The 14475-nt window shown below is 34.8% G+C and overlaps 1 protein-coding gene across 8 annotated transcripts in view; it reads right to left on the reverse strand.

Annotated features, from left to right (window-relative positions):
* Positions 1–6207: 6207 nt before the first annotated feature.
* The window catches only part of LOC140148436 (uncharacterized), a 47702-nt gene continuing 39434 nt past the window's right edge, over positions 6208–14475 (reverse strand). For 7 of the 8 annotated variants that reach the window (XM_072170387.1, XM_072170395.1, XM_072170440.1 and 4 more), the window contains 5 exons: positions 14231–14467; positions 13024–13168; positions 11794–12492; positions 9060–9226; positions 6208–6745 (listed from right to left, as the gene is read on the reverse strand). In XM_072170387.1, coding sequence (XP_072026488.1) covers positions 6734–6745; positions 9060–9226; positions 11794–12492; positions 13024–13168; positions 14231–14467 — 1260 coding nt within the window. In that variant the 3' untranslated portion in view covers positions 6208–6733. The remainder of the gene's footprint in view (positions 6746–9059; positions 9227–11793; positions 12493–13023; positions 13169–14230; positions 14468–14475) is intronic. The other variant, XM_072170420.1, reaches the window with a different exon arrangement.

Consider the following 14475-nt stretch of genomic DNA (forward strand, 5'->3'; position numbering starts at 1 on the left):
ACCACAACTATCAAAAGAAATGCCAGTCAGTGTTGTCAAAAAATCATGAAATGGCAAAACAATTCCTGAAAAATGTGCTTTGCCTATACATTTGTAAGGATCATCAGAGTAAAATTTCCTGAAATCAGGAAATTTCCTGAAGACTGGCAACACTGTATCAAACAGACCTCCCCCACCCCCGAAAATGGCACAGGATCGTACAGGGGACAAAAAGCAATTATGTCATATTATTTATCAATTTCACACACAAATAGTTATGATTGGAAGTCAGCACGTCTTATGAATGGTTTATTTATTTTATTTATTTATCAATCAATCAAATAGTAAAAACCCATCAACATGGCAATATTCATTTGAAAGGTTCATTAGGTTTCACTACCTGAAGAGAATTGATCAAAAATTGAATGCCTTCCTCAGGTTGGTATCTGTCAATCAATGAGTTGACAGATCACCAGACTGTCATTATAGCTAGAGGTGGTTTACCACACAAATAGGTCAATGAGTTACATAAAAATGACCTTTTGTGATGTTTAGTTACCATGAAGTGATTTTTGCCTGAAGCAATTTGTTGTTAAATGTTGATCCCTCACTACAAGAGTGATTACCGTCGATTTGGTTGAAAAAGGAGGTGAGACATGATCAATTCTGTTCAGGCAGTAAAACCTAATGTTTTAACACCGTAAGTAACTTTCTAGCTAACAAAAGGAAGTCATATCAAAATATAAGAAATATCTATATTTATATTTACATACCATGAAATATGAAGTATTTAGACAAAATTTACCAAGATAAAATTTAAAAAATGTGCACTGTGTCTTTCAATTCAATTACAATTATGTTTATAAACTGATTTTATGTTTATATTTGTTATCATTCATGAAATGGAAAGCGACACAACAGCAATATATTTTCTTTTAAATGATAATTACAAAATGCTGATATTCCCAACTTCTTAAAATTATACACTTAGATGAAGCAAATTTACAACTAAACATATCAAAAAAAGTAATTGACCCCCCTTAAATAATGACCATTATTCAAAAACGGGTGATTGTATTGCAAATCTGTAAAATGCATTGGAAGCGGAATTTATTTCTGCACATTGTGACACCTCATATGTAGCAATTGACTAAATATTGACGTCACAGCGTACATTTCAATCAATGTAGCCCAAGATCTGAAAGTTGCAGTGAATTCTATTGATTTTGCATTCAGTGTAACGGAAGAAAATCTGTGTAATGATATCTGAGTGTTTTTGTATTGTACACATTTGTATGTAAGTGCAACTTTCAAATCTGGACCTCACTACATTAAAATGACCGGTGTTTTAATGTTTTCTGGGCTATCGTATCAAATGAGGTGTCAAAATATGCAGAAATAAATTCTGCTTCCAACGCATTTTTCAGATTTGCAATACAATAGCCCCCTTTTGAATAATGGCCATTGTTTAAGGGGGGTTAGGTACTTTTTTTGAGATGTTTATATACTTGTAAGGGAACAAGCCAAAAGTTTAATGACGTTACAGGTAGGGGTCAAAAAGTGTGATTACATTTGTAAAAAACTAGCTACAATATCAAAGTTGATCTTTGGAGGTTGGAATTCTCAATATTTCACACTAACATCACAAAGAGGGAGGGAGGGAGAGAGGGGGTCAGCCTTCTAACGAAAGCACCTTTCGTTTACAGACATCATCAAACTTATGAGTTGTTCACCAAGAAAACAATGAAACATAAGTGAACATCTGGAACAAGCACATAAAATAATGCATCATACAACAACACTGCAACAACATTTTATATACAGTACTTCTAAGGCCAAAAAAAACCCATGTTTGTTTCCTGTAGCAGGTCAAATGCGAAATGCGTTTTTTTATTTTTATTTTATTTTATAATCCATGACTTAAAATGAAAAAAAAAATACCTTTTTTGCTGCAAATTCATTGAAATTGGAATGGAAATTTACAGTGGGTCTCTCCGACACACACAAAAAATCATATTTCTTCATATTCAAGAAAATTTATGATCCCCTTTCAACCTGCAGATTAAAAAAGTATTAAAAAAATGTGTGATGTTTTCTCCAGTAGTTTTTCACTAAGCTTGTTTGTTGTGTTATGTGTAAATGCTTACTCCAGTAGTGTTTTATATTATTTTTTGCGATTTTTTCCGTTTTTTTTTTTTTTTTTTTTCAAAAGTGAAAAAAAAAATCTAAATGTGCAAAAAAGCCGTCAAAAACGAAATGCACTTGCGCTACAGGAAACAAACTTTTTTTTAGGCCTAAGGGACTGTGCAATAATTGTGTGTACCAGAGGGGATTCTCAAAATTGTCTGCCAAAATATATTTTTCCCCTACCTTTGATGTGCCACAAACATTTTTTCCGACCTCCTCTTTACACATGCCACATCTTAAATCCTTACATTTATATAAGCATTATCACAATTAGGGTTTAGGATATATAAATGTTGTGATGCTTACAATGAAGTTAAGACCTTGGCTAACCATGTGGTTATGCCTTTTTAGGGCATAATATCAAAAAGGTGACCCAACAATCTGTGCCAATATCACTTAGAACCCACTTTTTGATGCCCCTTTATTGTTTATATATGATTACCATTATAATATCCTGAATCAACAATAGCTTAACTGCCACATGATTTTAATGCATTAACCAAATCAAATTACATTATTTGTAATATTGGAGTGCAACAGCTGCAATTGGAAATAAATAACAGTGCCTCTATATGTGATTATAACTTTCAAAATCTATACCGTTACTACACCTTTAAATTTAATCATTTTAAATGATTAAAACCTATGATCTCAACACAAAATAAAGACAAACCTCAAATTTTTGGTCACAACTTTGACCTTCATCAGGAAACTGAGATCAGTGAACTTTTTGACACTTGACCCCTGGTAACTTAAATTGGCCCCTGTCGCATTTGAACGATGGTTGGTTGACTCTCTGAAGTATCTTGCGTCCCGGGCAAGGATTCCAACTTTGTCCAAATCAACTTGATGGCTGGGGGAATCAGTGTGGATGTGCTGGGAGACTTCCAAGCGAGGTTGAAATCGGACGTGTTCAAGGAATCAGGTTTTTAATGATCTTTCAATTTTGTGTTGTGATCATAGGTTTAAGTAATTAATTACGAAGTCTACCAACACGATTAATTATCATGCTGGTATCTTATATTTATTTAAGATATAAAACCCGAGAATTATAAACTTAAGAAAGTTCATACATAATAAGGTGGCATTCCCCACAATTATAAAAACAAAAGCAAAAGTATGTTTGTATTTCTGATATTTATCTTAGAATGAACACTAACTGTTGATGGTGAAAAAAAAACCCAGTGCAAGTGCAATTAATATTTTGAGTCTAATATCTCATCGTCCTAATCATGTACATAAATTACACTACTTTCAATTGTGACCCAAAATGAGCTTTATGTAAGTTTGTAAAAATTAAGGTTGGTCTGAACCCTGGAATTATGAAAACTTTCGGGCCTCATAACTGCTTAATTATTAGTCTAAAGAATATAAAAGTATACATTTTAGAATGGAAATGACTTGATGAATTCATCTGTGAGGCCCAATTTGGGCCAAAATGCTCATTTTGGAGAAAATCCTAAAAACGGTTTTTTGGCCCAAATTTTTTGTCAGTAACGTAACAAAAAATTGTTTGGCCAAAAAAATTTTTATTGATTTTAAAACTAGATAAAAATATCTAGGAGCGTTTTTTCATTTTTTTGAATTTTGAACCACTTCACCAAAAAAATTTGAAATTTGGGCGCAAATCAGGCTTTTTTATGATTTTTTGGAAAATTTTGCATTTTTTGACCATTTTTTTTTCTTATTTCTCAAAGTTGGTCAAAATTCAAAAAAATAAAAAACGCTCCCTAGATATTTTTATCTAGTTTTTAAAATTAATAAAAATTTTTTTGGCCAAACAATTTTTTGTTACGTTACTAAAAATTTGGGCCAAAAACCCGCTTTTTGGGATTTTCTCCAAAATGAGAATTTTGGCCCAAATTGGACCTCACAGATGAATTCAGCAAGTCATTTTCAGTCTAAAAATGTATACTTTTATATTCTTTAGACTAATAATTTAGCAGTTATGAAGCCCGAAAGTTTCCATAATTCCAGGGTTAAGACCACCCTTAAGTGCTTAAAATAACTTTTTATATAAATCCACAGTGACTCCCTTTCCTTTGTATGCTGTATCATAAATATGTAACCAGCTCCAACAAACCCAGAACAAGTCGCCAGACATGCTTTTGAGTTTATAGGCCTTTAAAGATGACATTCCCGTACAAACAATCAAATTTTAGAATTCTTAATTTCATGGTATTTGACTGTGTGCCTAAATGGACTTTCCAAGGTGTCATTTACAAAATTATCCATATCTTGAAAAGTATTGATGTTATTTATATAATTTTGGTATCATTTTATAGCTTACTGTCTAGTGCTTTCATTCTTATTCAAATCATGAAATGTCAAAAATGCGACTTGTTCCTGGTTTTGTCAGAGCGGGTTACAATATGCTAAGGCCTAAAAAAAAATTTGCAAAAAATAAATAAAAAAAGTTAGGGTCGGGTCTAATTTTAGGGTAGGTCTGGTTACGCCAATCAAACAAACTTTTTTTAGGCCTAATTACAACCAATGATTAACCCTTATCCATATAATATTTACTCTATTGATTAGAATACTCAAGAAACAGTATATCAAGGTATTGCCCAAGTTTTGCACATGTTGAACAAATTTTAAATTATTATCAAATTTCTACCAGTGACATACAGTAAGCAAAATAATTAAAGTACCAGTTGTGTTCACCCCTGTATATCCTAAATAAAGACAAATGTGTCAAAATTAAAACAAGCAGTTGACTCCTGTACTCATTGATGTCATTTTACAAATATGTCTACTTTTTTTTACAAGCCGCAAAAAGCTGGTTCCAAGCCCCAGGGTCTAGAATTGTATTTTGAGATGCGCCTACTGCCCATCTAGCGCCACCTGTAAAGAAAGTAAACATACTAATGAGACCATTATTGGACCATAATGTACATAAGGACCAGTGATTACACTGACAAAATTTCATCAATATAGCTCTTTTTCTTCTGGTTGATGTCAAAAACTTTTGGATACCCCCTCGTATATTGTTAACTTTTTGTTACAAAATAAAAGTAAGTTGATAAGATGCCAGTCAGTGAGCATATAACAAATATGATCCTGGAGCAGTGTACATTCAAAACTTGCTCCTGGAACATGTTGGACTTAGAATAGTACTCCAGATTATTCATGCTCCAGGAGCATGCTCCTGGAGCATCTGCTCCTGGAGCATAATTTCGGGCCAAAATCTCACAGAAGCAGTCAGTGTTGTCAACAAATCCAGATTAATTTCTAGAAAATGCGCCTTTGCCTACACTTTTGTACAGGATCATCTTAATATGCTGAAAGATGTCATGACTATGGCCGGCAGATTGGCCGCTAATTCTTATCTATTACAAATTCGACTCAAAACAGTGGATAAGTTAATATTTTAATTCAACATTGATTTTGTAATGTTGCATTACCACAGCTCTTTGAATGTTACAGTTACCCCATATACTCTCTTAAGGGATCTGGAATGAGCGTTTTAAGCGTTTCGACAGTATTTTTTGTGCAACATGAGAGCACATAAGACATATTGAATTGCATTCTGAATACGAAGAATGTTTTCTGATATCAAATAATTTTCATTTTTTGAAATTTACGATATAATACAAATTTTATTTTTCACATTTTTGGCCTAATTTTTTTTTGGTGTTTTGGGGAACAAAATCCATATCTTCAATACTGAAAGGTCAAAATTTTCAATTGATCGTCGGCTTTTCATCCCACCTACATACACTTTAAGTATAAATCATCAGATTTATAAAGTTTACTTCAGTACTGTTTAATATCAAAATATCAATTTTTAATGATTTGCCATAAAATGTGTATTACATTGCAATTTCAAAAACCAATATTTGATATCAGAAGGACATTCTTCGTATTCAGAATGCAATTCGATATGTCTGATGTGCTCTAATGTCCCACAATAAATACTGTCCAAACGTTCATGCCCCACCCCTTAAAGGAGAAACCAGTATTAATAACCAGAACATCCTTATGTTCTGGTTATTAATACTGGCAACATTTTGGAAATAGCAGAAATGTGCTAAAAAGCTTCTTTGAAATAAAGACAGACAGGTCTGAGAAGAATGCATGCTACATACTATCATATTGATGAATACATGACATTCTTTCAGGGGTCACACACAATGTAGGAATAGCATTCTCATACAAATGATACCAAGAAAATACCTGGTATAAAGTTTAAGCTTGCAGATAATCATGGAGTCAATGAATGGTAACATACAAGCTCCCTTCCAACTCCAGTTATAGTTGATTATGTGTTAATCCAATGGCAATGGCCCATCCACAGGGCACCATTACCAATTGTGCTCCAATTGCAGATTGCTATTCAAAGTCACAGGCAAAGACTGCAGAAAGCACTTGCCAAAATGTGTACTGAAACCACCGAGTAATGTTTGTTTCTTGACAAAGTCAGCATGTACATCTTCCATGGATGGATTCGGCAAAGAGTGTAAATCCTCAATCATTGTTGGCAATTTTCTGCCATAGTTGCATCATACATTAGTAGCACCCAGAATTTACCATCACATCATCTTGTGCTCAATCACAGCAATGTTTTTCATTTCATATCCTAGAATAAACAAGAAAAACACAAGAACTGGTAAGTGGGAATAAACTATTCTCTTTCATATCAATAGCTTTCTATTACAATTAAGGCAATATGTGCCAGGTTGCCAGCTTGATTGCCCGGGGAAACTTCAATTTTCTTTTGAGTTGGTACAGTTTTGCAAGAAATATGCCTGTTCAAACTTAAAGACCCATTCAGTGATCCCAGCAAAAGAGTGAAAAAAATAAAATTGTTTATAAATTGCTTAAAAATGAAGGATAAGTCATTCAAATTGTCATTTGGTATTTTTGAAATATTTGTCAAAAAACAAAGAAAACAGCAGTATTAACGAAGTTGAAGCCCCATTTGAATATAATGTAGCTAATTTAGATACTGTCAGTATCTAAATTACAGATTCATGTAAATTCCTTATTTTTGTCTTAAATACACGGCTTTCGGCTGAACCACTAGCAGGCTACGTTTACATATTTATGACAATGACAAAGGTACCAAAAGCTGAATTTTGATGATTTTTACGATCGTTCGGATGAGCAAATCACTGAATGGGCTTTTAAGTGAATTTACACAAGCTAAAATTTCATTGACACCTGCAGTAATGAAAAACTAATAATGTTGGCCAATTATAAGCTGAACAAACTGTAATACGAGAAAAATTGGTCATTCCAGTTTAGAATGCAAATAAACACACTGCGCTACAAAATCACACAGGAAAACAAAAACAAATCAAGCACAATGAAAACAAAAACAAATCAAATACAAGGAGATAGTAAAGACATTTTGCAGGCTATGCTTGAAGGCCATCATCATATGATACCAAAGGCAGATTACTTATTAATCTGGATGCAAAGGATTGCAGATAACATTTCACACCAGAACCTGGCATGTCTCATGAGAATTACGAGTAATATGGCCACTTCCAGTTGCAAATCGCCAGCCATTAAGGGGGTACTACACCCCTGGTCAATTTTGTGCCTATTTTTGCATTTTTCTCAACAATTATATAGCGCATTGGTGACAAGTAAGACATGCATATTATAGGGGCAAGGACTACAACTACTGCACTGACAATTCAGCAACTCAAGGCAAGTAATTATTGATTTATTGATCAAATATTGGTTTTCCCTCATTTTTGACTGTAACTCCACAACTGTTGTCTGTGCTGAAATAAAATTTCCAGTGCAGTAGTTGTAGTCCTTGCCCCTATAATATACACATCTTACTTGTCACCAGTGCGCCATAATTTTGGTGAAAAATGCAAAAATAGGCACAAAATTGGACAGGGGTGTAGTACCCCCTTAAGCTTATTCCCAGGGGTGTGTGCTCCTACGATTCAAAAATACAAATATCAAAACAGCATGTCTGTATTCAATTCCTGTGTAAACTTTGGATCACGCACCAAACGATTGAAATTGTACACACAAACTCTACAGGGACAATATAGTTCATTATTATGTTCTCAGAATCTTCCTTCCTATACTTTGTACAGAGTTGAAGAGTCCAATATAATCAACACTTGGACTCGCAAAACTTGGACTGTGTTGGATAGGCTCACTTTTTCCCAAAAAATTGTTTTCTACAATTTTTTGACCAAAACTCATTTTTGACCAAAAAAAATCACATTTTTGACCAAAAATCACATTTTTTACCAAAAGTCATGTTTTTGACCAAAAAGATTCTGAAAACATAATAATGATAAAATTGGATGGTTTTTTCACCCAATACAAAATTTATTTGTCTCGCTATGAGTTTAAAAATATTGGACTCGACTTGTCCAATATTTTAAAACTCATAGCTCGACCAATAAATTTGTGTATTGGATTCAAACCATCCAATTTTATATCAAAATTCTTCAAATCCAAATTTAATCCAGTCCAACCTCTCTTATCCAGCCATAATAGGACTAAGCCTTGGCTGGATAAGTGAAAAATCCGGACAAGGGAGCTGACATTGATGGCACTGTTTGGTTTAGGACTTGGTCATAAATATGCGCAAGGAAATAGTTCCCCTTGTCTTAGTTGTCATATTAAGTACGCCATCTGGATAAGAAACGGGGGAATCAAAATACTCAACTGAGATGAAGAGAACTATTTCTTCAGAATTTTGAGCTATATATTTCACTGACAATTCTGATGAATATATTTGTGAATCTATATGGACAAACTTCACAGATGATGATTTCTGACGGGAAGTAGTCATATTACCCACAATACTCTTGGGACCGACACTGCTCCAAAGCCTTTCAAACAAGCCTGCCTGAATTAGTAGTATTAGTGAAAGGTTAGGGTTAGGGTCCATGCACACTCTATGGATCCCATACCTCCTTGTTTCTTGTATTTGTCTTGACATCATCATGTGTTTTTGTCTTCCCTTGCTTTGCAATGACGCCTACTTGTTTGAACTGATTGTTAAGCTGCTGGTCTAGTGAATTAGCCAACTCCATGTTCTGGTCTTCTTTGTCATCTACTAGTACTTGGTGTTCATCCTCTGTAAATAAGAAGAACATTTTAACATTAGCAATAATTAGGAAATGAACCTAATTTGCTTATAACAAAGCAGGGCTGTCAACTCTCACGCATTGGCCGTGAGTCTCACGCATTGGGTCACTTTCTCACGGTCTCACGCCAAGGTAGTATAATCTCACGCCTAGGCAGTAAACCTCACGCAAAAAGCTGGAAAATTAGTACAATCTCACGCATCATCAAAATAATTTGTTGTCCCTACACCCCTTCCCCCCCCCCTTTTCAGATTCTCGAGTGCCGTGGCTGAAATATCATGGGTCAAAATGAACATTTGTAGTCGGCAATCCCGGTACACCTCTGTCTCACGCCAAGCAGTTCCAAAAAGTTGACAGCCCTGCTAGCTAGTAGCTATAGTGTGTCTTGTGACTCGTCTCAAGTTGAGAGTAACGGCATGTTGGATTTTGCAGTGGCAGATTCAAATCAGTGCGTTTAAGTGGTTACGTCACCAGCATATGGACAAATCGCCTTTCTATATGTGTGTACACGCCCTGCAGGATTAAGTTAAAGCGTGCAATTCAAATCTGCCACTGTAAAATCCAGCATAGCATTACTCTCAACTTACTCTCAACGAGAGGAGACAGACCATAGACAAAAATGGTTTGTGATCATCATGTCAAAGCAAGCCTGTATCATAAAACATCTTAGTATTATGCATATTGATATTTAACCTGTTCCAGGAACAATTTTACAAAGACGGTCAACCCTTTGTAAGTGTCCAAACAAATAATTAGACAAGTTCCTTATGAATTTGATTGTATGGGATTACAGGGCTGCTAAGGATGGCCTTTTGGTGCATATAATATATTGCAGGTCTTTGTAAATTGGGATTCACAATAAATTTACCTGATGACCCTGATTAAGCATGAATTCTAGACATTATGTAAGATATAGTATACAAATATTGACTGCTATGAGGGGAATGGTTAAAATTATAGGCCCAAGGTGATCTCAAAACCATGACTATGGCCCGAGACGTAGTCGAGGGACATAGTCATGGTTTTGAGATCACCGTGGGCCTATAATTTTAACCATGCCCCGAATAAAAAGCAGTCAATATTTGTTTTATATACCAAATCTTAAGATTCTTGTCATCTGTTTGGTTAAAGCATCGATTTTGGGAAGAGAAATTAATAGTTTTAATGTGAATGGCACAGATCATTACAATCCGCGAAAGCATTAACGCATGCGTAATATCATTTTACACTGGGAACAATGCACACGCAGAACTATGCCCACGCTTTTACCCAATCAGATGACGGGAATCTTTAGATGAGGTATATAACAGTCAATATTTGTATACTATATTTTGCTTTTAAGGCCAGAGTAATGGAAGACACATTCGTTCACGCCCGAATTTTAGATTTCTTGATATTTATCAACACTAAGATGTATTCTTTCACTTAAAACTGATAAAATACAACTTGCTAATATTTACTCGTATTTTTGCTTGATTTGTTTCACTCTTTTCAACTCTCACAAGTCACATGGCTCAAGACAGCTTAGTAAATTGGCGGAAAATAATGAGTCAGAAATGCTTGCGAATCGAAATATTGTGATTACTGCCAGCGATTCGCGTAAGCGTGACGCCGGCGCAACTCTCTGCGTATGTCCAACGCAGTCAAAGGCGCATTCGGTATGTTGTTCACGCCAGCAAATGTGGTGTAAACAAAACAAAAATTTGCAGTCAAAATGCCACTTAGATTTTTTAATTATTTTGAATTTTGGCGCACTGAAAGCAGATATTATAGATTTATTGGTGCAAAAAGATGCATATTTAGACCATGCACCAGATACACTCGCTTTTACAAGCGTGAAAGTCTTACCGTTTTAAAATATAAGGACGTTTTGTGCATAATTTTGACATTTTTTTACTAAAACGTCGATTTCTCAGAGTTCACTTTCGACAATATTGCACGATTTTTGTGACAAGATAACTCGAAAAATATGTAAGCAAAAGGTAAACTTTTTGCACTATCATTTAGAGTACATTAAAGCCTAGGGAAGGTTTTCTCATTTTTTCAAAATATTTGTTTTAAACAAAAATATACACTATTATGTGCAATTTTTAGCTTAATAGAGTGACAAAATTGCTTTTTTCACATGTTTTTTTTAATATTTCGAAAAAAGAGACGAATTTCAAAAAAATAAAAAAACCTTCCCTAAGTTCATGTCTCTTCTTTATGAAAAGCTAACTGAATTTTTTTTACTCCCAACGGATATTTTTCTAAGTTGTCACAAAAAAATTGGGGTAAAAAAGTGAATTTTTGTGATTTTTTCAAAAACTCGAGATTTTTGAACAAATCTGACGTCACCATGGGATTCCTTGACTAATTTCCTTTCCAAAAATGTATAGTTTTATATACTTTTGACATACAATTCAGAAATAATGATGTTCTAAAAGGTCCATGTTCGCTCCCATTACACTGCCCTTAAGTTCATAAAACATTCCCTTTGGCTAGATTTAACCAAATGATGTGACAATGTTTTCTGAATCAGTACTATAATATGTGCCACACTCATATTAATTCTCACCATTTTTTTCAACTTCTACAACCTTGCCTTCCTCTTCATCTTGTTTAAGGTCCTTAGCCTCTCCTTGTAATAATGTATCATCATCATCATTTACATCCTGATCCTGCTTAGTTCTTTTCCTTTCCATTTTATCAAGATCTGTGTTACGCACTTTCTCCTGTTTCAAATCATGATCTTGTTTTGAATCTGTATTTTTTAGCTGTCTATTTGCAGCATTGGAGTCTATTCCTACAGGTATGATAGGTTTGAAATCCTGGTCTAATCTCTTCTTTTCTAATATAGGTACTTGCTGATCAATTGGTTGCTGCTGCTGTACAATGGCACCTTGATTTAGTTGCTGCTGCTGCTGCTGCTGTAACATTTGATTACCTTGCTGTAACCCAGAATCTGGATTTAGAGGTACCTGTCCTTGTTGCTGAAAATTATTGCCCTGCATAGGAACCATCTGCTGTTGTGGCAAATTCTGCTGCTGATTAACTAACTGCAGATTCTGCTGTTGCTGTAAATTACCACCTTGTGATAGTCCGCCATCAGCCATACCCTGCTGTGGTATACCAACAAGCTGCTGTTGCATCCCAGGATCAACTTGTACCCCATCTTGCAGGCTACGTTGCTGTCTGTCTAATACCTGCTGAGGTATACCCTGCTGTTGCTGTTGAACAACTTGTCCTGGAAACTGGTCCATGCCTCCTTGCATACCTGTAAAAAATGTATAGCATTACATAATTAGATGCCACCTTTGAATATTTGAAATCATAGACTAATACAGACTATCCATCAACAGTGCTTTGTATGCTGTGAATTCTGGCATATTCATGAGGGCTGATCATTTGATTTTTTACCACACCATTATGTGCACATTTTTTGTTTACCCAAAAGAACATTTCTGTACCAATTGTGAACTGAAGCAAACATAGCATATTTTGTGCATTTTTTTTTTATATATATAGATGCTAAAGGAACATTTCACTTTTATTCAAGGATATCCCCCCAATACTTCTTGATTTCCTTCTGTACCACATTGATAAACAAGTTCATAAATATGCATAACCAAGCAGTACACATAATTGGTCTAGAGCCAGTCACAAACTAAGTTAAGCCCATAAAAGGGGGAAAATCACATTTTTAAATGTTACATCAAATGTTTGCATTTTGATGAAATAAAATAACTATATATTCTAGTTTGTAAGAACAGGTTAATTTGTAGCATGGGGCGTGTCCACTGCTTACCTTGCTGCATATTCAAGCCGCCATCTTGCACGGGCATTTGACCTCCGACCTGTTGTTGAACAATGGCTTGACCTGCCACTCCCTGTTGACCTATGACACCAGCCTGCTGTTGCATAACTCCTTGCTGTGGCTGGAGTACCTGTTGCTGTAAGAAATAATTATACAATGTACATTGCACGAATTTTGATTGATAAGGCCAGACCGACTGACCCTACTTGAGCGATCTATATATATGCCCTTAGAACAAGTTTTGTTTATTGCTTTCTTTTTGCCAACATCATAGTATCTTTACTGAGGCATAAACCTGAAATAATGAAATTCTTATGCCTTAATTCTTTGTGCAATTTCACACACATGCATAAATGTAACAAGAACAAATACTGTAAAACACTTTAATTTCGCGTCAACTTAATTTCGTGAATCGCCAATAAGCCACATTTTCGGGCAATTTAAATTCGCGAATCGAGAAAAAAAAATTAGAAGCTTAAAATGCACTCTATTCTATGTCAAAGTTTCCGAATTGATAACCTCAATTTTCTCTTGTTTTCGGGTAGAATTTTTTTAAACGTTTCCTAATATAATGTTGCAATTAATTTAGAAACGAAATATGTCTGTTTTATTCTCAGAACTTAAATGCAAACTATGAAGAAAATTATTTTTATTTGCGAACTTTGACCAACACATTTTACAATGGAGGCTGCCATTTTGGATAATCCCACCATGCCTTTGTACATCTGGGAAACATAATTTTAAAACTTTATTTTTTCATCCTACAACACTAAAAAATAATATTTTTATCATTTCTAAGGTGTGAAAAAAATATTTAAAAACATTCAGAAGTTATTTTTACACAAATGATGCGAGAGAAAGCATAAGATTTCAGAGTCACTATTTTTCAAAGCAGTGAATGTATCAACACAAGCAAATCAATCCTCCAGCAAGTTTTATGTTTTTGGGAATTTATATGATCTTTCATTGTCATGATAAACAAAGTAATGTTAATGATGCTACAAGGTAAATGACTAACAAATAATAATTTATGCCATAACATTACGATATTATGGTTTAATTGGTTGAGTTGGGTTGTCAAATTCGGCACCAGTTACAAGTGTATTTTCACAAATGTAATTTCGCGGCAATTTAATTTCGAGAATTGGAGGTGCTCGCGAAATTAAATTGCTCGCCAAATTAACTTGTTTTACAGTACCTGAATTGCAGCTGGTTGTTGCCCGACAATTGGCATCTGCTGCTGCTGTTGAAGCACACCTCCATCCAAGACAGGTTGTTGCTGTAAACCTCCACCCATTCCATCTCCAAGACCTGGCTGGAATTGTTGCTGCTGTTGCTGTTGTTGCTGCTGTAGACCTAAGTCACCAGCAAAACCATCTTGGGGTACATGTTGAGGTACTTGGTTCACTGGTTCCATTCCAATACCACCACCAACCTATAAGA

Source organism: Amphiura filiformis, chromosome 1 (assembly GCF_039555335.1).
Source record: "Amphiura filiformis chromosome 1, Afil_fr2py, whole genome shotgun sequence".
NCBI classification, from domain to species: domain Eukaryota; kingdom Metazoa; phylum Echinodermata; class Ophiuroidea; order Amphilepidida; family Amphiuridae; genus Amphiura; species Amphiura filiformis.